This window comes from Odontesthes bonariensis, chromosome 17 (assembly GCF_027942865.1).
Source record: "Odontesthes bonariensis isolate fOdoBon6 chromosome 17, fOdoBon6.hap1, whole genome shotgun sequence".
NCBI classification, from domain to species: domain Eukaryota; kingdom Metazoa; phylum Chordata; class Actinopteri; order Atheriniformes; family Atherinopsidae; genus Odontesthes; species Odontesthes bonariensis.
In genome coordinates this window covers 24,325,322-24,346,489 of record NC_134522.1, presented here as the reverse complement: position 1 = coordinate 24,346,489, position 21,168 = coordinate 24,325,322, and the positions used below count along the sequence as shown (strand labels likewise).

Genomic DNA, 21,168 nt, shown 5'->3' with positions numbered 1-21,168 from the left:
ATTTTATGAATAATTATGATTACAATCAATTGAATTCCAATTGGCTTGAATTTGACTTTATTATCTAAGTGCCTTGAGATGACATTTGTTGTATTTGGCGCTATATAAATAAAAATGAATTGAATTGAATATGAAGAGACCTTGTTTAAAGATGATGACGTCCATGTTTCATCAGCCTCCATCAGTGCAGTCCAGTTCTGTTGAGCTGCAGGTGGATGTGCCACATGGCATTCATGGTGTAGCATTGTGTGATGTGATCTTATGAGCTGTTCTGGATCTTCAGTTTTGTTTATCATGTGGCGCTGCTGGGGCTCTTAAGTTCTATTCCTTTTTGCAGCCGTGTACTTTAAAGTCTAGTTTGTTTGAGTTCAGCAGTGATACACAGCTTTAAACGGTAACTGTCGAGGCTTGATTTATTTATTATATTTTTTCTCTGCAATGCCATCTGAACGAGTAAACACTTGAAACTGAAGAGTGAAATTGCTACAGTTTCCTAAAGCAAAGGTGTTCAGTAAGCTGAACGAAGTTTTTTGTGCTCTCAGAGGAATCTGCAGCTCTGAGCAGATGAATGAATACACAGCACTGTTATAATGCCAAATACTGGAAATGTCCTCTGTCTCTGTTAGCCCTGTGATGAATTAACAACCCCTGCCCTGAAGGCAGCTGGGATATCTACCAAATCCCCCCCAGTATTGGCTTATTTCGTTTGTACCAATCCAATGTTGAAATGCTGGACTGGGAATTCTCAACCATGACCTTTATGGCGAGCCATTTTAACATTTAAAAGCTACGTTTGACGATCCAGAATTGACATTGTAGATATCAACAAGGTCTTTCTGATTATTGCTTTTGTGTAAGGCAAAACTGAATGACAGATATCTGCAACCCATATCCAGTCTGGCTTTAAATGGTAGAATGGCTTGCCATGTGACCTTACGTTTGTGATTCACTGTTGTTATTATATATATTATATATAATTATATATATCTAATTCAGAGACTTTGCATTTTGAGATCGAGGTTCAGCGGTTTGCAGCTCTGACTGATGTGTTGCAGGTTCATCCAGCAGATGGCACCCTGACATCTGGAGTCTGGGAACATGAGGATGCTGACGTGTACTTCAGCAGAAAACAACATCCGAGTCTTGTATGGAGACAGAAAATGAGGTGAAGATTGCTGCTTGTGCTAACTGTTTTCTAAAATTGACAAAATTCCGTCGATTTTCATCCGTCCAACAAACATCACAACAACTGTGGCTCTCTTCAACTCTCTTAAAGTCTTTTCTTTAACACAAGCAGAGATCAGGGGCACTGGCCACCGCACACATGTTGCACGGCATAAAGCTGATAAAGCAGCAACGCAGTGTGTGTCTGTAATGAGATCTGTCTTGTGAGCAACCTTGACTGGTACTGTGATGTCCCAGTTTTCACTAAAGATTCACAACAGTTGGAATGATCGACCAGTTTTATGTAGGATTCCTTCACCTGTTTGAGAGATAGTTGAGTTTAAGCTTTAAGGTTTCATTTCCTCACCATGAATTATCCCGTGTGAGCTCAGAGTAACTGTTTTAAACCTGAAAAGCCGTATAAAGTCAACACAGGTTGACTTTATATTGATTGTAAATGTGAAATAGCTGAATAGCTCTGTGTTTTTTTTAAAGGAATCCACTGAAACACAGCCTCACTGCTGATTCTGTCTGTGACTTTATTTGATTGTAAAGACATGCTGATTAAAACCTGTCAGTTCAAAATGCTGCACATGAATCACATGACGTGATGCTCACTTTTCACCACAAGGTGTCGTTCAGCATGACAAAGTGAGCACGCGAGTGGGACTCTTTCTGTCTTGTTGCTGGAGTGTGTTAACCTGCGACATCATATCTGCTGTTTGATGCTGTCTGTGAAGTTCAGCCAACATCATCTGCTCAAACAAAGATCAGTCAAACAAACATCCTCCAGCCTGCTATTTCAGTTCTCTTTACTGCTCCGCTGTGGTTGCTGCAAACAATGGTGGCACGTTTTTCTAAGTTTACAGTCTTTTAAAGTCATGGTTTATTCAATCTATATTCTAGGTGTGACGAATGACGTCTGTTTAGGAGTCACACGTGAGAAATTGAACATGTCGATGTGTAAACTTACAGATTATTAACCATCAACCTTTATCAGGGGAAGTTTTTTTATCTGTTAAAGAAAAAGAAAGCGTGTCTCCTTTAAAGTATGATGTCCAATTTTTATTCTTTATTTAAATCTATTGGTTCAGTTTAGGAACCAAGTAAACATGACCGTGATATTAACTCAAATACAACGGACTGAAACTGAAACATTGCTTTTCTGTGCACATTTCTTAGTTTATGTCCAACTAAGAAATGAGCAAAATCTCATCGTGAAAATGTCCAACTGATGCAGGAGTTAACGTATCTGAGAGCGCTTATTTCTTACGTCATTTACATCTTCAAATATTGTTGATTTGGAAAAGGAATAATCATGTTTACAATGTTTTAACGAGGATCTTTTGCAATGAACCCACGAGGTGACGGTATTTGGACATAAAATGGAGATTTTAAAAAGATTAAGCTTTGCAGGAGGAGATATGATGTGAGACACACTATGTTTCTGCTGTAGCTTCACAGATGCTGTTTCCTGTTAAAATCTGAGTACCAACAAACATGTTTGTTCAAAGAAACAAATGGGAGAACAAGAAAATAAATGCCCTCTCTAGTTTTAGTACCACTAAGGGCGTGAAAAATCAAAATAACGTGTTGTGGGACACCTTAAAGGCAAGTATTTGGTAAAATGTTGAGCTAAGGTTTCTACATTTTGTGAGATTTATGAACATGACTGAGGAGGGAAATGCTAAGAAAACGGTCTCTTTTTTATGCTTTAATACGGGCAGCTGTGTTTAAACTGCAACAGAATTCATTTAATGTTTGTTCTCTGCATCAGCATGAAACATTTAGTAACAAACTCCTGCCCCAGATCTCAGTAAACAGCTGCTGTTTGTTATAGAACTCAGACACATGTTCGCTTTTTAGCTTCGGTTGTCACGTAAACGGAAGTTTTTCCAACTGTTAGCTCAGAGATGTGCAGTGTGTGTGTGTGTGTGGGTGGGTGCTGGTGCACACATGCAGGTGCACGCAGACAGCCGGAGGTTGTGGTGAAGTGGAAGGTTTCACCTCCGTGCTTTCTCAGCACAGAGAAGGAGCTGCAGGCTGCTCTGTGACCACATCCTGTCCTCTGCTGTCGCTCTCTGCTCCTCTGCAGCTTTCACGCCCCACTTAATCTTCCTCTTCAACAACAGCTCTGACCTTCTTCTCCAAACACACGAGGACCCTAAACGTCTGTTGTTATGTTACAGTAAAAGAAATGAACTTATCTTTTTAGAGAAAAGTTGAACATTTAAATGAACCTGCTTTAATTAGGTTAAAAACACATTTCAGGATCCAAAGCATGTGGGTAGAACATTACTCACAAGTAAGAAGAACAAGAATAAATTCCAATTTCTGTGAGTTTATTGGAAAGCCTGGCTAATGACTCACTTAAACCGACATGAAGAACTTTCCTGAGCTGAGATGTTTCCACATTGTGTTCTGAAAACGAAACAGATTTCTCAGAATAAGAGTCAGATAAGCCTGCAGCTAAAAATATCTGACTCTATCTCTGGAACACGTCATGTTCAGTGTAGGATGATAGACTGTTGATGCCAGAGTCAAAAAGATTAACTTGCAGGTGTTTATTTAGAAGGAGCATTCATTGGAAATAGTTGAAGGAAAACACAAAACAAAAGCTTTTATACTGTAAGAAGAATGTGCACATAGTTCCTCTGTATTAGCAGGATTTGAGCAACTCTCACATGAATGCAAAGCCACAGCAACACACTAACAGTGTGTTCTGTGTTGTACAGATTTGATTTACAGACAGCAGAATAATCCATCTCCTGCTGAGTGTAGATCCAGGCCTCAGTTCAGTTTTCACTTCTTCTGTTTTCCTGCTGAACTCTGCAACACAAAGACGAGACATATCGTCCTTTCAGTCATCAGATTTCATTCATTCACACATTTAAGTCCTTTAATCTCAAAGCGGATTTTATGTAGAAGACAGTGAATGCTAAAATAAGCAGGGTGTAAGCTGGATAACTGATGTAAGCTGCGGTTCATGTTTAACCAACCTGAAGTTTCCACACCAAAAAGCTAACAAAGGCTCCGTAGATGCAGCTCTTCACCATAAAAACACCGTAGGAGAGTTTGGCGCTCTGTGTGACCCTCAGATATTTCTCTGCAGGGAGGTCAAAGAGGAAACATCAGTTAGTGGAGACTGATGATCAGTGCAGCAAACAGTTTAAACTGTTAACATCGCACTCAGTGGACAAAGGAAAACATTTACCTCTTGACATGCCTCCATCTGAACCACCTGATGAAGAATAAAACCAATTTAGTCAATGAGAGATATTTTCTCATGGCATAAAGATTCAGATTAGCTCATACCTGTAGGTATCATACCTGTTTCACCATTAATTGAATCAGAATATGGCGTGGTGGCTGTTCCATTGAAGAAGTGGACGTTGCAGGTGAATTGATTGTCAGGTTGAAACCAGACATCAGCAGGGACCCTCAGCCTGCTGGTGATTCTGTAGAACTTTCCTTCTCGCACGGCGGCGCTGTCCGTCGCCACACCTTCATTTTGTCCAACTCCACTGACTGTCCAGGACACGTTGACATGGTCTGGGTAGAAACCAGTGGCCACACAGACCAGGGTCTTCTTCCTTTTCTGGTCTTTTTTGTTTCTGCACTCTTTCTGTGAAGGTGGAAGGACTTTCACTGATGGGGGTGTGACACTACGTCCTGATTCTGAAAGTCAGAGAAAAGAATTCATTCAGATTCCAGTCAGAGCTGCATTGTTAAAAGCTTCAAGCCGACAAAGCAGTTTTATAGCTAGAGACGAGAAGCCAGTGTGCTCATAACCCTTCTTTATGTTAGAACCAGTGAACATCAGTTGTTTTCATCATAGAAATGTTTCTTTGAGTTAATTACTGTAATGATCTCACCCAGAACTGTTCGCTTGGTTCCTTCTCCACAAGCAGCTGCCAGAGCACACTGCTGACTCACATAGAAAAGCTGACCCCTACCTTCTATTTAATCTGGCTGCCAGAATATTTTCTGTCCTATCAAACAATCAGCATTTATCAGACATTTATTCTTTGTAAAGTTCTATTTAGGAAGTGAAATAATGCTATTTTGCAAAGACACACCGTTGGATCTTGTGAGCACTTTTAGTCTTCATTGCAAACTTCCTTCTTTAAGTTAATGGATTAAGCAACACAATAGTTGAACAAGTATAACAAAGTCTGGGGCCTGAGCCAAATGTTGCCTTTTTCCACTGAACTGAGGGATTTACACGTCTGTACAGACTTTAATACTTTTTTATAACTTTTAGAGGCATCTTTCTTTTTTCTTTCAGGTTTTTAAGATTTTCTTCTTCTGACAACATACCAGCATAACAATCCCAAAATAGTACAGCAAAATATTATTTACCCATCAATCCTTTAGCAGATTTAGGTTGCAGAAAGAGCTGAAGAAGCGTGAGATTTGATCCTTTTCTTACCCAGTACAGTCAGTTTGGTGCCTCTGCCAAAGTAAGCAGGCTCGTAGTTGTTCACACTGATAAACAGCTGCATAAAAAACTGCTGAAGTTTCAGCGCTGAGAGCTGCAGACTGTCTTTGTGCTCTTTTACAGACACTCCAAAAACCTTTTTCCCAACAAAACATGTTCTAAATCAATGCTTTTCCAAAGCCTGATCAGTTTACAGCCATTTTAAAGAGTGATCGAAGTTCAGTTTAAGTCAGAATAAATGATTTTCCATTATTTCTGTCAGTGCATTACATTAGCAGATACTGAAGATCTTTCCTGTCTTACCTGAAATGGTGAGTTTAGTTCCAGCTCCAAAGTGAGCTTCTGACTGTGAATTCACAGTGTTTCACAGAGCTGATAAGAACTGACTGAGAGAGGAAGAATCTGGGCGTAGAGCCAAATGTTTTAGAGCTGCAGCACTTTTACTGAAGAACTCTCATTTTTACTGAACAAATAAACATGTGCATTTTTGCTGACTGCCATCGTATCAAAGGTCTATTAATTCTGTTGTGAATGTGGCTGACAGCTCTGACACACAGAGAGCCAAAGAGTGGAGCTCAGCTCAGTTTGTTTGTTGGAAGTTTTCTTACCTAAAACAGTGAGTTTAGTTCCAGCTCCAAAGAAAGCCTCGCTGCTGGAGCACAGAGACTCTCGACTGGAACAAAAACTCTTCCTGCTTCCTCTCTGACACTTTAAACCAGCTTTTTCACCATTTCACATCTCACCAGTTTGACTTAATTTACTTCATAAGTTGTGATGTATTCAAAGTTTCAGAGGCATCGAATTGTTCCTCCAGAACATTTAATAAACGTCAAAGTGTTTTCTTACCTAAAACAGTTAATCTGGTTCCTCCACCAAAGTAAGCCTCTGAAGCACCAGAGTCACAGTGCACATGATCAGTGCTGAAAACAGCTTATCAGCTGATTTGACTTTACTTCTTTGCTTTCTGCTTTTATAATAAACAGAACTTCCATCTGAATGAAAAATAATCCACCAGCTGCTGATCTATATTCATTTTTTACAAGCTGTTTATGACCCACACAACATCTCTCTCAATGAGAAACCTGCTCGGTTTTGACATATTCTATTTGTCTTGTTATTTGTATGATAAGAAATTTGGAGGTTTTACTTACCAAGAACAGTCAGTTTTGTTCCCTGACCGAAATAAGCTTCGTACTGACACAGCGTCTACGCTTCAGAACAAAAAGCACTGAAGTGAAACTCCAATGAGCTTAAATGTCCCTTCAATAGAACATTCTACCACTTCACTTTTTACAGACTTAATACACAACGTGCATCTTACCTAAAACAGTCAACTTTGTTCCTGCACCGAAGAAAGCTTCATTAACACCAGAGTCACAGTGCACATGATCTGTGCTGAAAACAGCCCAAGATGCTGCTTTTCTTCATCTCCTGTTTAGTTTAGTAATAAATCCAACTTTCACTTAAAACAGTCAGCTGCGTCCTGTATTTACAAGAGCTGAAAACATCTGAATCTGCAGTGTGTTAATCTTTGTTTTAGCTCACAAAGAACTGCTTTGTGCTAAGACAGAGTTTAGGCATCAGGGCAAAAAGCATTGAGCAGCACCTTCAATATTCTTGATTGAAGGCTTATATATTTACAAAACACTCCAAAAGCAGTTCTGATTTTAACTGGATTCGGTTTCTTACCTAAAACAGTCAACTTTGTTCCTGCACCGAAGAAAGCTTCATAACCACCAGAGTCACAGTGCACATGATCTGTGCTGAAAACAGCCCAAGATGCTGCTTTTACTTTGCTTCTTTGCGTTTCGGCTGCCTTTTAGTGGTTTTCATTTGGACCATCGTTTTCATTTGACAATTTTCTAAATCTAGGACCAACATTTGTTTCATTACAGTCTGCTTTTTGCAAGTTTGGTGCAACACTAAAACTTTTCTCCTCTTCAAACCAGCTGCTGTAACTTATTTATTACATGTGAGTTCATGAGAAGACTTTCAGATGTCTTACTTACCCAGAACAGTCAGTTTTGTTCCCTGTCCGAAATAAGCTTCATAGTTGGCACAGAGCTGCAGCTTAATATCAAAAAGCCCTGAGCTGGGCTTAAACTATAGATACCAATGGATGTGATGGCTGTTTCTGCACTGATTCAGTTTAAGATCTTGTTTCATTAGTTTTGTTTGAATCGTCCTTCACTCACCTAAAACAGTGAGTTTTGTTCCTTTTCCAAAGTAAGCTTCGTTGTTGTTGTCACAGTGCAGCAATACTGAGCAAGAACCTCTTTCTCTCCCTGATTTATCTCTGAAAAGTCTTTACTGATGCTTCTGTTTATACTAAGGCTAACTAACCAAAGTGCAATCCATCAAAACACAGTATTAAAGTGAAATATTTACCTAAAACCGTCAGTTTGGTTCCTTGGCCAAAGTAAGCAGGCTCAGTGTTGGTCACAGTGCTCTGAGTTCAGCTCAATAATGCAGATTCTTTTATCACAACAGCTTTTTCCTTCCCTTTCATTCCAACATTTCCACCAGTTTAAGTCTAATACAGTGAACAGAACTTGTAAGAGCTCCAACTTACCCAAAACAGTGAGTTTTGTTCCTTTTCCAAAGTAAGCTTCTGCTCCAGTGTCACACTGAAAGTCTCTTCCAGCAAAAAGTCCCCAAACTGTCCAGAATCCTCCTGTTCAGACACACTCTGATAATCCAGAGGATAAAGAGGGTTTAAACATTCAGGCTGAACTTCATCATGTCAACATTTGTTTTGTCTTTGTCAAGATGAGCAAAGCAAACTTCCAAATGTTCCACATATGAACTGCAAGATCTTCAAAAACTTCCTTCTGATCAAATATCTCCATCTAAAGTGACTAATCAATGGCCAACTGTTCCACCATCCTACGCACCTTCAGATGAACCATGTTTCTGCTCTGTTAAGCCTCCTAAGTTGCATGTAGCCGTCTACACAATGGAAGTTAATGGAAGCAGGTTTTTGTACGGCGGCTCTATGGGATTGTATCACCGTGCCCCCCTGTCCCCACGGTGAAAAAGCATCATACAAAAACCTTGTGTCTCTTCGGCTCTCTCCTCTCTGCCTCCCCCACCCAGCTTCTCCTTATCTCAGCCTCCATCTGTGTGTGTGTTAGGTGTGTGTGTGAGAGCAGCTGTGCAGGTCGGGCCGACTGATGTCTGAACGCGCTCCGACCTGACTGCTGCTATTTCTGTGACAGCTAAGAAAAGAAGAGAGAACAGAGGAAGGGAAAGGGAAGCTGCTTTTTGTTGCTGTTTGTTTAGCTGCTCAGAGGAAGTGACATCTCTGCTGGTCACAGCTCTTCATCCAATCAGTTGTCAGGGTGGGACAGTCGCTCACACATGTGACAGAAACTCTAGGTGGTCTTTTAAATGCCTCTGTCTGTCAGATGTATAAATCTTTCTAAATTTAAAGCAGAAAATGCTGTCCTGAGTAAAAATCTTGCCTTTCTTGCTGGCTAAATGACAAAGTGTAAAATGTAAGGTAGCCTCTCTTTGACAGTGATGAGGAAACACACATTTTTCTTTTCTTATTCTGCTGTCAAACTTCAGCTAGCATAGGACTGTTTTTGTCTTTACACCCTTTGTTTAGGTGCACATAGGTCCAATCCCAGTTCTTCCCAGATTTGATTGGATTCCCATAATATTAGAATGAATTGTATTCTAACTGGCTTCAGTTGGACTGAATCTTTGACGTTCCTTTGAGATGACATTGTTATGATTTGGCGCTATATGAATAAACTGAAATGAAATGTGCTATTACATTTAACAGTGTTGCCACTGTGCATAATTTCTTCACTTTGTGCTGAATCCATCAATAACTAATATGTGCTCATGTCAAAGTTCATATTTTCTCTAAATGAAGAACCTGACAGGTCACCAAAGTTGAATGGTTTTAGGTTTTCATAAAAACTGACTAAAAGTACAGCTTTACTACAATAAAGCTTTGATCAATATTGAAAATGAGTTTGTATCTCATGAAATAATCTGTGATTTGGAAGAATATCTGAAGCTAAAGTTTAACCGTACAATAATGATAAAAGTTTATGTCCCTTAACTGTTACTGAAGTAAAGTAACTCTGCTGTGAGCTCATTAAACACAACATTATTTATTTATCTTCAGAACATTTAGCGGATTTGATCTACATGGTTCCTCCTTTTTGCATGCTGACATTATTTTCCTTTCACCAACAGTACCCAGTGTGATCCTGTAGAGGTCAGCGTATGATAACTTCTTAAAGTTGATCCACTTTTACCTTGTCGGGCTGCACAGAGAATCAAATTATTCAGGAAGCTGCAGATTTTATTTAGTGACAAAAATGAAACACTGTGCAGAGCAGTAATGTCACATGGGATGCAGAAACCTAACCCATTAACACCTGCTCTTTTATCTGAACACATCAGCTTTATGGGCTTTCAGAAACCACACCAAACCATGGAGAGACAGCTCTCCTGCTTTTAATGAATGTGCTCTTTTACATGGAGTTATATCATGGTGTGTGTTTTAACATCACTAAAGTTAGTAGCCAACATGTTTCTTATGTCAACATAATCCTGCACAGAGCACTTCTCCTCATTTCTTCTTCTTTGCTTTCTCCTGAGGTTGTTGTTTAGCTGCAGAGGCTCTTTGAAGCACTGTGCTCTACTGGAGGCACAGTAAAACACAGCGGAGTCTCCAACCTCAGGAGGGTGTATCTGCAGAGTGGAACTCAGCAATGCAGGTCTGGACATGGTGTACTTGGATTTGTTGAAAGGTGCTTCAACATCCCATGAGTCTTTGCCAAGAGAGTATGTTAGCAGCTCCAGTCTCCCGCTCCTTTGTCTGTACCAGTACATGTAGTAATACTGATCATCATCTTGTTCACACTGAAAAGTCACAGTGCTGTCGCTTTCTCTGCTGACTGCAAAGGGCAGCTGGTGGATCTTTACACAGAGGGAGAAATCTGAAAAAGAAGAAAAAGACGAGTAAATAAACAACAGGTCATCATAACTAATAAGTGTGAAAAGGTTTGTTGAAAGCACTGAAAGGAAATGTTCTTACTGGAGAAGATTAGTAGTGCAATACAAAGGATGTTCATCATCACACTGGTTGTGATGAAATCCTCACTGTGCTCAGTCCCACTGAGGAGCTTCAGCTTTAACCTACAGCAGCCTGTGAAATACGCTCAGATCCTCCCCGTACTTCTCTGTTTGAAGCAGGGAAACTTCCCACCGGCTTTCACATGCAGCTCTCTCTTTACAGCAGCTTAAGATTCCTCCACTGCAGCTCCTCAAAGTCATATCTGGACGGATGATTTGAAAAGAGAATTTGGACTAATTGTTGAAATATTTAGAATAGAAATAAAACTTTGTAACTGCATATGATGCGTGTGGATCTTTGCTGCAGATTTTGGTTCATTTTCAAAACGGACCAAACTTCACTTTTCTTCTGTTGAAGTTGACAGAGACATTATTCTTGTCATTCGTGCTGCTCAGTTTTTCTTGCCAGGATATACAACAATAAAGAACATGCTGGTTGAATATTATAAGGTTTATAAGTTTTTTCATCATTGCAGGTAAGAATGAGATTTGATGCTGATAGCAAAGCAAAAAGCAGGAGCAACCTTGGAAGTGGAAAGAAATTCATGAAAAGATTCATCTGAAGTTTAGGTTGGGTGCAGATAATGGACTGGATAACCTTTTAAAATGATCTAAGTTTTTTCCTGAAAGGCTCATTGAATGACAGATTTTCTAATATTGGGGGCCAAACATAAATGCCAAAGTTGTGTCAGATTCAGATGTTTTGAGTTGTTAGTGACTCAAGACACCCAAATATATGCTCTCCCAGAAAAAAAGGGGATTTTGTTCCCCACAATAAGTAAGTACGTCCCTGAAGCTTCTGTTGGTCAAGGCAAACATCTGAAGCAGCAGTTACACTGTGACTGCCAATGTAAAATGTAAGAAATCCTCCCAGTAACATCCACATGGGTCAACTGTTCACCCAGGAAATGACTACCTATAATCATATAAATTCTCTTAGAAAAAAGAAATAAAAAAGAAAAAGACTTTACTTATTTAATTTTAGATCCAACTTTAATGCAAATAGTTATTTTCTGATTTTTTTTTTTTTTTTGGTATTAAACATATGAGCAGTTTTATGAGAACTCCTAATTGGCTGGTCTGAGGAACTTGCTTATTGATGATGATGATGATGATGAGAGCTAGGAATCAGTTGGATGTGCTCGGTTAACGCAGAAAATTCAAAACATCCCCAGCTACCTGCTAAATTATCTCATCTGTCCAACTCCATATCCTCTTTGGGACCAATTTATTGTGACAAACCTCGTGTAAACTGACCATTTGTAAGCGACTGCATTCCTTTAATTGTTCAGTCTGAGCAGAACTGCATGAACAACTGTCTTTTCCTGTTCAGTTCATACTGTATTTCAATGTATTTTCCTGGACTCCTCATCAGTGAAACTTGGGCCTGAGCTTTCTGTGCTTCTGCAGAAGGCTTACTCCACTGAAATACTTTCCCCGTTTACAAATGTTACAATTTACTAAATTAAGCTAATAAACTAAGGTAAATTTAGCTAAAAAGTATTGGGATTTGGTGGGAGGAGTTTGCTTAGCTGAGCTAATTGTTGCTGCCCTCTGACAAATGATGTAAAGTGAACCAGGGGTTCTTACAACAGGTTTCATTCAGTTTTGATAGATTTTTCACCCTCTTGCAAGGCTTACATGGAGACATTTCAAATGTTAGAGCTTAAAAATGACTGAAGAAACAAGATCCATCTTAACATAAGCCTTTAGTCCTGAGATGTCAACAAATTGTTTTGTTTGAAGAAGAAACGGGACCAGATATTGGGATCCATTTGTTGAGCATATTTAGGGGTTTTGTAAAGGTGCAGTTTGTAGAAATGTGCATCTTCATCATTAGGCGTATGGGAACAGATGAAATAATCAAGCATAACATTAAAAGCACTGTCTGTAGCAGATACCCCAGCACACCTGTAGATGTTTCTTTTTTATGCCCTGGCTGGTCAGAGCTGTTCTGATGGATAAGGGAACCTACTCAGTATCAGGCTGGACTGATTGGTGGGCCTTCTTTGTGTCAGCCACTCAAACATAAAAAAAAAAGGTCTTTCTCTTCAAAATAGTAAACATCTACTCCTCAGGATGAACAAGAAACTTATAACTAATGTAAATGTCAAATGTTTGCATATTTAAAAAAATAGAAAATCGAATATGAGACACATGGTGGAGCAAAAATGTGGAAGAAGTTTCCAGAAACAACATAATCAGGTGGAGAAACATCATAACATCTGTCAGAATCTTGCTTATCCACTGTTTGATAACAAAATGAGCAGCATGTCTTTTTTTTACTTTAATTACTTATTCTAGCTTTGTGAAAATTCTTGGTATATGTGTATGGAGGACTTAGGCACTTGCTCGCATGATGCAACCTCCGCTTAAGATGTTGAAAACAGCAGAAAAAGGAGCAGGTTTTAGTGATGTTTTCTCATTAGACCACATCACTGTGTGCTGGCAGCGCAGAAATACACAGCAGTCTGACAGGTTTGCACTGCTAATAATCAGACCTCCTGTTTGGATGTCTTTCCTTGTAATCTTAAAATGAGTTGCAAAGTGCTTCTCATACACTGGGTCAGAGCCAGTATAGCTGTATCCAACTAAATCAATCAGACCGCTGTCCTTTTGCTGGTACCAGAACATTACAGAGAGAGCATTATCATCGTGACTGCATTTGAAATCCACGGTTTCCTTGTCGTGGACTATTATCGGATGGGATGGCTGGAATTTCACACTCTCTGCTTGATCTGCAGATAAAACACAGATTAAAAAACAATTCTTTAAAGTCCTTGCTCAGTGGATTAAGTAATTGATGAAAAATTGAATAAAACAATTAGCTAGTTTTGTTTTGTTTTTGTTAATTTCAAGGCATGATAACATTACATGGAAGTGTGACCCACCTGGTGTGTGTTTCACCAATCCTGCAGGTATATCTATAATCTAATCTCCAAGAGGAGACTGGCATTAAAATGAAGCAGCAGAATACTTGAAATCCTTTGATCCTTTCCGTAATGACTCACACCACAAGAAATATGGCAACTCAATTTATCAGAATATGAAAGGAAATATCGCTGAGCAAATATGTTAAATCTCAGTATACTCAATTACATAAATGAAAATAAAAAAAATAAAAATAAAATGTACACGTTCAGTCTTTTTTTATCTTGAGTGCACTCAAGTTTCAAGTTACCACCCTTTATGGGAGAGACTGTCCATCCTGGATAACAGGTGAAGAAGGCTGTAGACTGAGTTGGAGTGATGGGGACTGAAGATGGTGGAGATGATGACTGAAAATCCAGCAAGCAGGGATGAAGGCAGGGGCGGATTGGCCGTCTGGACTTCCGGGACTTATCCCGCCGGGCCGGCCGGCCTAAACATAATGTCAACGGCCCTTGTAAGCCGACTGGCAGCCCGTGGTACTTAGTACTTGTGCACTGAAGTGTTCATATTTTAGTGCGTATGGCATATTAATTACGCACTAAAACATAGTGCCCGAAGTGCACAAGTGCGCCATCTGAGATTCAGCCCTAGTCTACTCAAGTGATGGCAAGCATCTAGGTCTGTTTCTGGCAAGTCCTTCTCCTGCAGTTCTGGAGTCAAGTGCAACATGGAAGGCAAACGAAAAGAAAAAGGAGGTGCTGAAAAAGCCAGGATTAAAAAGAAGAAAAAGTTGGAGGAGGAGGTATCTAAGTGCTCAAAAATTACGGATTTATTCCACAATCCACACCGGCAAAGTACAGGTAAATGACATTGTTGCATTGACGTTGGTGTGTGCTAGTCAGGTTAGCACACAAGCTAATTGTGTGTATTTAACATGATGTGTTAGGACCTAAATACTCAATGACATACTCAATGGATTTGCGCATTTGTTTGTTGGTATGAATTAGCTATGTTCAATTTCCTCTATAATGTTAGCATTGCCACTACTACCAGAAAGTCAAATAAGCAAAGTTATGAAAACACCGTCGTGTCACCAGAGGAAGAAAATTGGCTAGCAAATGAAGGCAAGCAAGCAAGGTTCATGCAGGCTAATGGTTTAATTTTTTTTTTTTTTTTCAAAAATGCATGTTCACTTGTTATATCCGAATTGAGCTATTTGAATATTGAATGGTTTCAGGAGAGTTGTTTTGATCTAAATGGGCCACATATGGAACGAAAATGTATTAATTATTATTATTATTAATTAATCATTCCAATAAATGGGAACTACTGTGGTATCCTGAGTTAATATTTCTTACATGCAGTACTATACCCATCCCCACACCAGTGTACCCATGTCACATGAGATATATGTGCAGACAATAGAGTAATTAGTTAGACTATATTGAAGAAAATAAACACGGAATAAAACAATACATCGCAGGCAGAGTAAGTACGTGGCTGGCAGCAGCAGTATTCACTTCTTCTCCTCCCAGGTTCCCGTACCGCCCATATGCCCCCAGTATGCCACCTAGTGGCGCCGCACAGAATACAACAAATGCTTTTATACGCTTTTAAATCTGCACTAGCATTAGGAGGTGTAGGCCACCAAAACAATTACAATAGATTTTTTTTTTGGTATGAGGCCGGCAAGGGAAAAATTGTCCCGGTGGAAAAATACTTCCCAATCTGCCCCTGGATGAAGGGGAATGATGAAGTGGAATCCAGGAAGTAGCAAGATGGAGGCAGATGGTGCAACTCAATCCACATCTATATATCAGCTCAACAAAAAAAACAAAAACAGCCTGCACAAAAAGTGCAGGAAATCATTAATTGTCCACATTGAGTGCATGTTTTTTCTTCCTCTCAACCGAGTTACATGCAGTACCACACAACAATTCCTCATATCACACATAATAAAAACATAAAGGTTACCGCTACTCTACAACCACGAAAGTGGAGAAGAAAACAATGAAGAGCAGGAACACTGTCATCAATGATACTGCTGCAGTATTCGGATAATTTTAATGTTTTAATTCAGTTAAAAGAGGTGAATGTCTGAAGCCCCTGGCATCACCACTTTTTGAGTCTCTGCCCTCTTCTTTGCCTTCACGTATCTGTCCCGTAGCTTCTTCCACACATTCTTACAGAACTCTCCCTCTTTCCCCAAAGTTCTGGCAATCTCAATCTCAAAGTTTTGGGAGTTTACGTTGGTCCCTGTGCTGTTTCACTGCAGTTTCGTACAGGTGCTGTAAAAACGCACCTCCTGACTGCCTGGTCTCACATTGGTCCATCCGGTTTGTCATTCTCGGCGCAGCCAAGTTACAAAAATCGACTGGTGCACGACAACGCGATGCGCCGTCTTGTCAAGGCAAGCGCCAGGCCTGAAACGTCATTTTGACGTCACAGTCCGCCACCGCCGTGACAGACGCGTCAACTGTAAATCCAGCTTAACTCACCAGGATATCCATGAGCCACGTCGTTTAGACGGGTCAGTAACTCTGTAGCGGTCGGATGACTTCTCCTTCAACGTCAAAAAACTCTTCTAACGTAGCCTTGCTAACGTTTTACTTTTCAACATGTGGTTAACTGTTGTCACCAAATAACAGCTGTCTGCTGAGGCTTCTAAGCTCAACTGTCTCTATCCAGGTTCGAGTCCCGCACCGGACTGCCCTTTGCTGCGTGTCTTTCCCCTCTCTCTGCCCCCTGCTTCCTGTCTCTCTCCAACTGTCCTATCCATTAAAGGCATAAAAAAGCCCCAAAAAATATATAAAAAAAAAAAATGTCCGTCTCTATCGAACTAGAAAAAAACTCGTCAGTGTAGTACAACTTCTATCTCTGTTCCACCACTAGGTGGCAGCAGCAAAACTGAGAACATAGATATTTCGATACAAGAATGAGTGTTCAGACCACCTGGTTACAGAAGCAAGATGAGAAAAGAGAGGATGATGGTGGGATGCATCCTGCTGGTTTGAGCTGCTGCTCCAGTGCCAGTCTGTAAAAAGACACGTCTTTATGTGCAAACACACACACACATCACATGTACAAGACAAGCTGAGGGTTTTGAGTGAGGGAGCAGCATTAAACCACATCACTGTGTACTGGCAGCGCAGTAGTAAACAGCCGAGTGGGACAGATCCGCCTTCCGTATAGTCAGAGCTCCTTCCACTGCGTTTCTTCGTGTCAGCTTGTACTGTTTTTCAAACTGACCTTCGTAGGTCTGAGAGCTTTCATACCCGTAGTCGTTACCCGATGAGCGTCATTGAGTTGTTGTCCCAGTTATGCTGATACCCACTGCACGAAAAGAGGGATTTGTGTCACTGTGGACGGCAGTGAACTTCCGCGAATTTGCCTAATTTTCGGACGCACCTGGGCGCTTGCAGGCAGACAAACTTTAAGTTTGTTGAGCGAGAAAATCGTCGGAAACGAACCCGACTCGCGGCGGGCTCTCACAGCGGGGTGCTAATGGCCCAGCGATTAGCACCCCGCTGTGAGACTGCCTGGACCTCTCACTGGCCTCGCTGGTATTGGACAAAAAAGGCACGTGATTACATAAAAAAAGCTCCTGTAAAGCTGTCCGCCCATTGGCCAATAAGGTTAATATATGCATACTTTATATGGGCATATCATTCAGCAATTATGATTAATAATTGTGATTATGATTACTAATATTCCTGGGATGTTTGTGTACTTCATATATTCACGTCATTCTTATAAGCTGCACTATGACTAGGCTAATGCAGGCATGAATGACGTGATTCTATTGAGAATGAAAAAGAAAACTTTTTTTTTTTTTTTTTAAAGCGCTTTTATTGCCACACCACACAATGTACATAGCTTACATTGTAATAAGAACCATATTGATAATAAAGAATTGAAAACTATATACACACACACTGCTGTAGCCTACGATATACACAATAAGCCTAAACGCCGCCGTTTGGAATCCGCATTCTTCGCATTACTCCGGTCCCTGCAGGGTCTGCGGGAGTTGTCAGACGTCCTCATCCTGGATCAGAAGCTGGCTTCTGGGAGCTGTTGGAATAACCAATAAATAATCCATGCACAGCATATTGACAACTTGTCTATAAAGTAACAAAAGTCATATTGACAGCGTATATGTTCTTACTCTCTTTCACTCTTCTGTGGTGAGACTGTGAGTATTTCGGGTTGGCTTCAAGACGCGCCTGTAGCACAGCACACAGGTCCGTCACGCAGCTAAAAAAAAACAACAAGAGGAATGAATAAAATGACCAGTGCTTAAAAGTATCAGTGCCAGCCGTGGTAAAAGCCAGCGCCGCTCACCCTCGATAGTGTCCCCGTCTGCCTCTCTGAAGTTCGGACTGTTTGCCACCGCCTCCTTCAAGCGACTCGTTACATCCATATTGTGAGGTGACAGTAGCCTGTAAAAACAACAGGCCTATGGTTAATAAAAAAAACTGCATTAACGTAACATCGGGTCCAACTCAACTAGATATTGGGAGAACATTCACTTATTCTTACCCTTGACCTGGATTATAATGCCACGGTGAGTTATGCAGGCGGCGAACTGCTTCCTATAAATTGAAAACACGAAATTCATTTTTTTAAATAAAGCAACTCACACTGGTTTTCACGTGATGGACACAATTAAGTTGAGTTTAGCCTAAAGCCACAGTCAATAACCTACTCTTACCGCGATTTTCGGATTCTGTATCCGCCTTCTCTTGGGGGTGCGCTCTTCAACTTCTCTGGAATGTAACTCCAGTCCGTTCTCGACGGCCATCTTACCTCCAACCTAGCGAATCTCTGGTCGATTCCCTCCAGAACCCTCTCCACGACCGTATCCACAGTGCAGGCCACCATACGAGACATCCCGGTCATAGCATTCAACAAGACTTTCATTTTATCTGCCTGTAAGCAAGTGAGTAAGTAAGTTTAATATACAGCACATTTAAAATCAGCGAGAACTGTCCCAAGTGCTGTACAGTGTCAACAAGACTAAAATTAAACAATCAAATGGTCATGTGCAAGTAGAAAAAAACACACAAACCTGTAAACCCGCAGAGAGTTGCTGGGGAGTTGAAAGCTAGTCGTCTTCGCATTACTCCGGTTTGTATTCCACAAACCAGGGCAGTTTTCACAGCACGGGACCTCAGCGATTTCTGTCTCCCTTTCTACCGCCAGATCTGCTCCTTAAACTTTTTGTTTACACTGCACGACACAATGTTTGTCATACGTGATTGAACGAGAGCTTATGCGAGCCGTTAAGCTCCACCAATCATATGCGTATACGTCATTACACGGAATACTCGCGAGACAACCTCCCGTCCTTTTGCTATTTAATGTTGTCTGACCACAGCTGGCAATTTGCACTGTTTTGACACAAAAATGGACTCTGCAAGGACAAAGAAAAGACCTCGGCGATATTGTGACCATTGTGACACCGAATTAAGCCACACACAATAAAACACTGAGCGCACTACTGCACATTATGTATACAAGCCAGATTTCTATATTTTTATTTCTATATTTCTATTTTATTTAAGAAACCTTTTAGAATATTGCTGTTGCATGCTTATTTTATCTTTATCTTATCTTTATTATTATACATTTGGACATCCAGTGCGGGCAACAAAGAAAATAATTTCATTGTTCAGGGAAACACGTTTCTAACTGCACACATGACAATAAACCTTTGAAACCTTGAATCCTTGAATTTTGCCCACAAAAAGCGGTTACAAAAGAGGTGTTTGGGAGAAAAAAAAACAGATATGCATCACCTGTCACCAGCAGACAGCGTGCACCTCTTCTTTTTCAAGACAACACAGCAACAAACTTGGCTGGAGTTGGAGGTGATGGTCAGGAACGTGTAGAAACAGGCCTGCCCACCCCCCACCTCACCTCACCCCACCCCACTTGAAAATGACTGTGGCAGCTCCTGACCTGATCACTGGCATTTACATATTAAAGGCTCTCCTAAGTAGGGGAGGGGAGGGGGGCATGGGGGAGCAGTTGCCAGGTCAATTTGCGACAATTTGGGCCAAGTTTTCACTTTTACCACCGCAAATGCAGGGGCTCAACGTATGCGGACATGTAAGGGGCCACATACATCCGCAAATCCCTCTTTTCATGCAGTGACCAGAGCATCACTGTGAGGGCGTTATCGTCATGGCTGCAGTTAATGTGGACCTCACTGCTCTGCCTCACTATGTGAGGAGAAGACTGGTGAAATGTCACAGCACTCACCTGACCTGTGGAGAAATCAGCAGCAAACAGTGGCTCAGTGCCAAATCTGCATTAAACAGGAAAGTTCAGAGGAACATTTGAGATCTTACATGAGATCCAGATGAAGAGGAAACCAAATGTTGGCATAGATGAGAGTATTGTCATGTAGTTATGTTGGGGAAGGGTTGATCGGGGTAAAGACGGAGGGCGTTGTGTTTTTTTTGGCTGAGATATCAACCCATGCTCATGATGAAGGCTGCATGCCATGTGCTGTGCCTCCACCTATTGGTTGAATATATTCAGCTTGTTATTTCTTGCCATTTTCTTACATCCTGTCTTTAGGAGTTAGTAACAAAGAATAGATAGTAAGAGTTTCAGTTCCAGTCTTTTCCACAGTGTGGTTTTCTTTCTTCCTTGGTTTGACTATGAATGAGAGTCAGGTGTCAAAACAATGAACAGCCTCTCCACAGTATGTTCTTGTCACCGTCCTGAGGTCTTCCACAGCACTGTGTGGCCTGGCAGCACACAGATAAACAGCTTCATCTGCCTCCTGGAGGCTGGATATTGTCAGAGACCACTGCTTCTCCTTCAGTTTTGCTGCCTGAAAGCCGGATTTGAATCCTTCTTCAAAGGTTGCAGTGCCAGCTAGTACTATCACCATCAGCTGAAAAGCTTTTCCCCTCAGTTGTCTGTACCAGTACAGGTATTCATAATCAGAGTCATTTTGGTAGCAGTGCATCTCTGCCGGACCACCGGGACGGCTGGCGATGTATTGCGGCCACTGGGTGATCCACACAGACCCTGACCCTAACCCTGACACAACGAAAGGAGAAAGAAAGAATCATGAAGAATCAAATCCACTGCCTGAATGCTTTGAAGAAATAGTTTTCTTCAGGGTTAAAATGATGTAAATATGGAGCAACTGAAATTTCTCTATCACAGACCGACTAAGAGTAAAGTGGGATGTGTTTTTTCTTTGTATCAGTTTTACCTGCAGCCCAGAATACAATGAATGCCAAGGTGGTAAAGCTTGGAGCCATCAGGACTTTAGAAGAGGGAACCAAATGAATGGAAAGTCAGAGGGCCAACACCTGACATCTGTAGGGAGGAAATGACATCAGCACATTTGCAACGATAAATACATCAAAGAGAACAAAGTGAGCTCATTTTTCATTTGGTGGCCACAGGTGCTGTTTGGTTTCCAGTTTTGAGGTCAATCATTTGTAATAATACTAATAATTTTTATCCACATAGGAGTCTTTCATTCATCTGCCACATTTCTCTTTTGGCTTTGCAGCACAGAGAAAGAAGCCAAAGTCTCAGTTCTTCTGCAGCGAGCAGCTTGATGC

The 21,168-nt window shown here is 40.8% G+C and overlaps 1 protein-coding gene across 2 annotated transcripts; it reads right to left on the bottom strand.

The window, feature by feature from the left end:
* Positions 1-3,713: 3,713 nt before the first annotated feature.
* Positions 3,714-20,872, bottom strand: LOC142366807 (M1-specific T cell receptor beta chain-like). Of its 2 annotated transcripts, XM_075448787.1 has the most exons (7): positions 20,811-20,872; positions 20,327-20,632; positions 17,578-17,585; positions 6,757-6,799; positions 4,480-4,842; positions 4,164-4,270; positions 3,714-3,993 (listed from the first exon to the last, which is right to left on the bottom strand). In XM_075448787.1, the coding sequence occupies exons 1-7, from the start codon at positions 20,857-20,859 to the stop codon at positions 3,967-3,969; spliced, it is 903 nt and encodes a 300-aa protein (XP_075304902.1). In that variant the 5' UTR covers positions 20,860-20,872; the 3' UTR covers positions 3,714-3,966. The 2 variants fall into 2 exon arrangements, 1 of the variants encoding a protein (XP_075304902.1); XR_012766882.1 differs by lacking the exons at positions 3,714-3,993; positions 4,164-4,270; positions 6,757-6,799; ... (1 more) ...; positions 20,327-20,632; positions 20,811-20,872 and adding exons at positions 8,178-8,294; positions 8,500-9,020 and having other exon boundaries at positions 4,753-4,842.
* Between the last annotated feature and the right edge of the window lie 296 nt (positions 20,873-21,168).

Coding starts and splice junctions, on each gene's coding strand:
- LOC142366807 (XM_075448787.1), bottom strand. CDS start 20,859: ATGGCTCCAAGCTTTACCACCTTGGCATTCATTGTATTCTGGGCTGCA. Junction 4,271..4,479: donor AACAGGTATGATACCTACAG/GTATGAGCTAAT, acceptor ACCTCCCTGCAG/AGAAATATCTGAGGGTCACA. Junction 3,994..4,163: donor TTTTGGTGTGGAAACTTCAG/GTTGGTTAAACA, acceptor TTTGTGTTGCAG/AGTTCAGCAGGAAAACAGAA.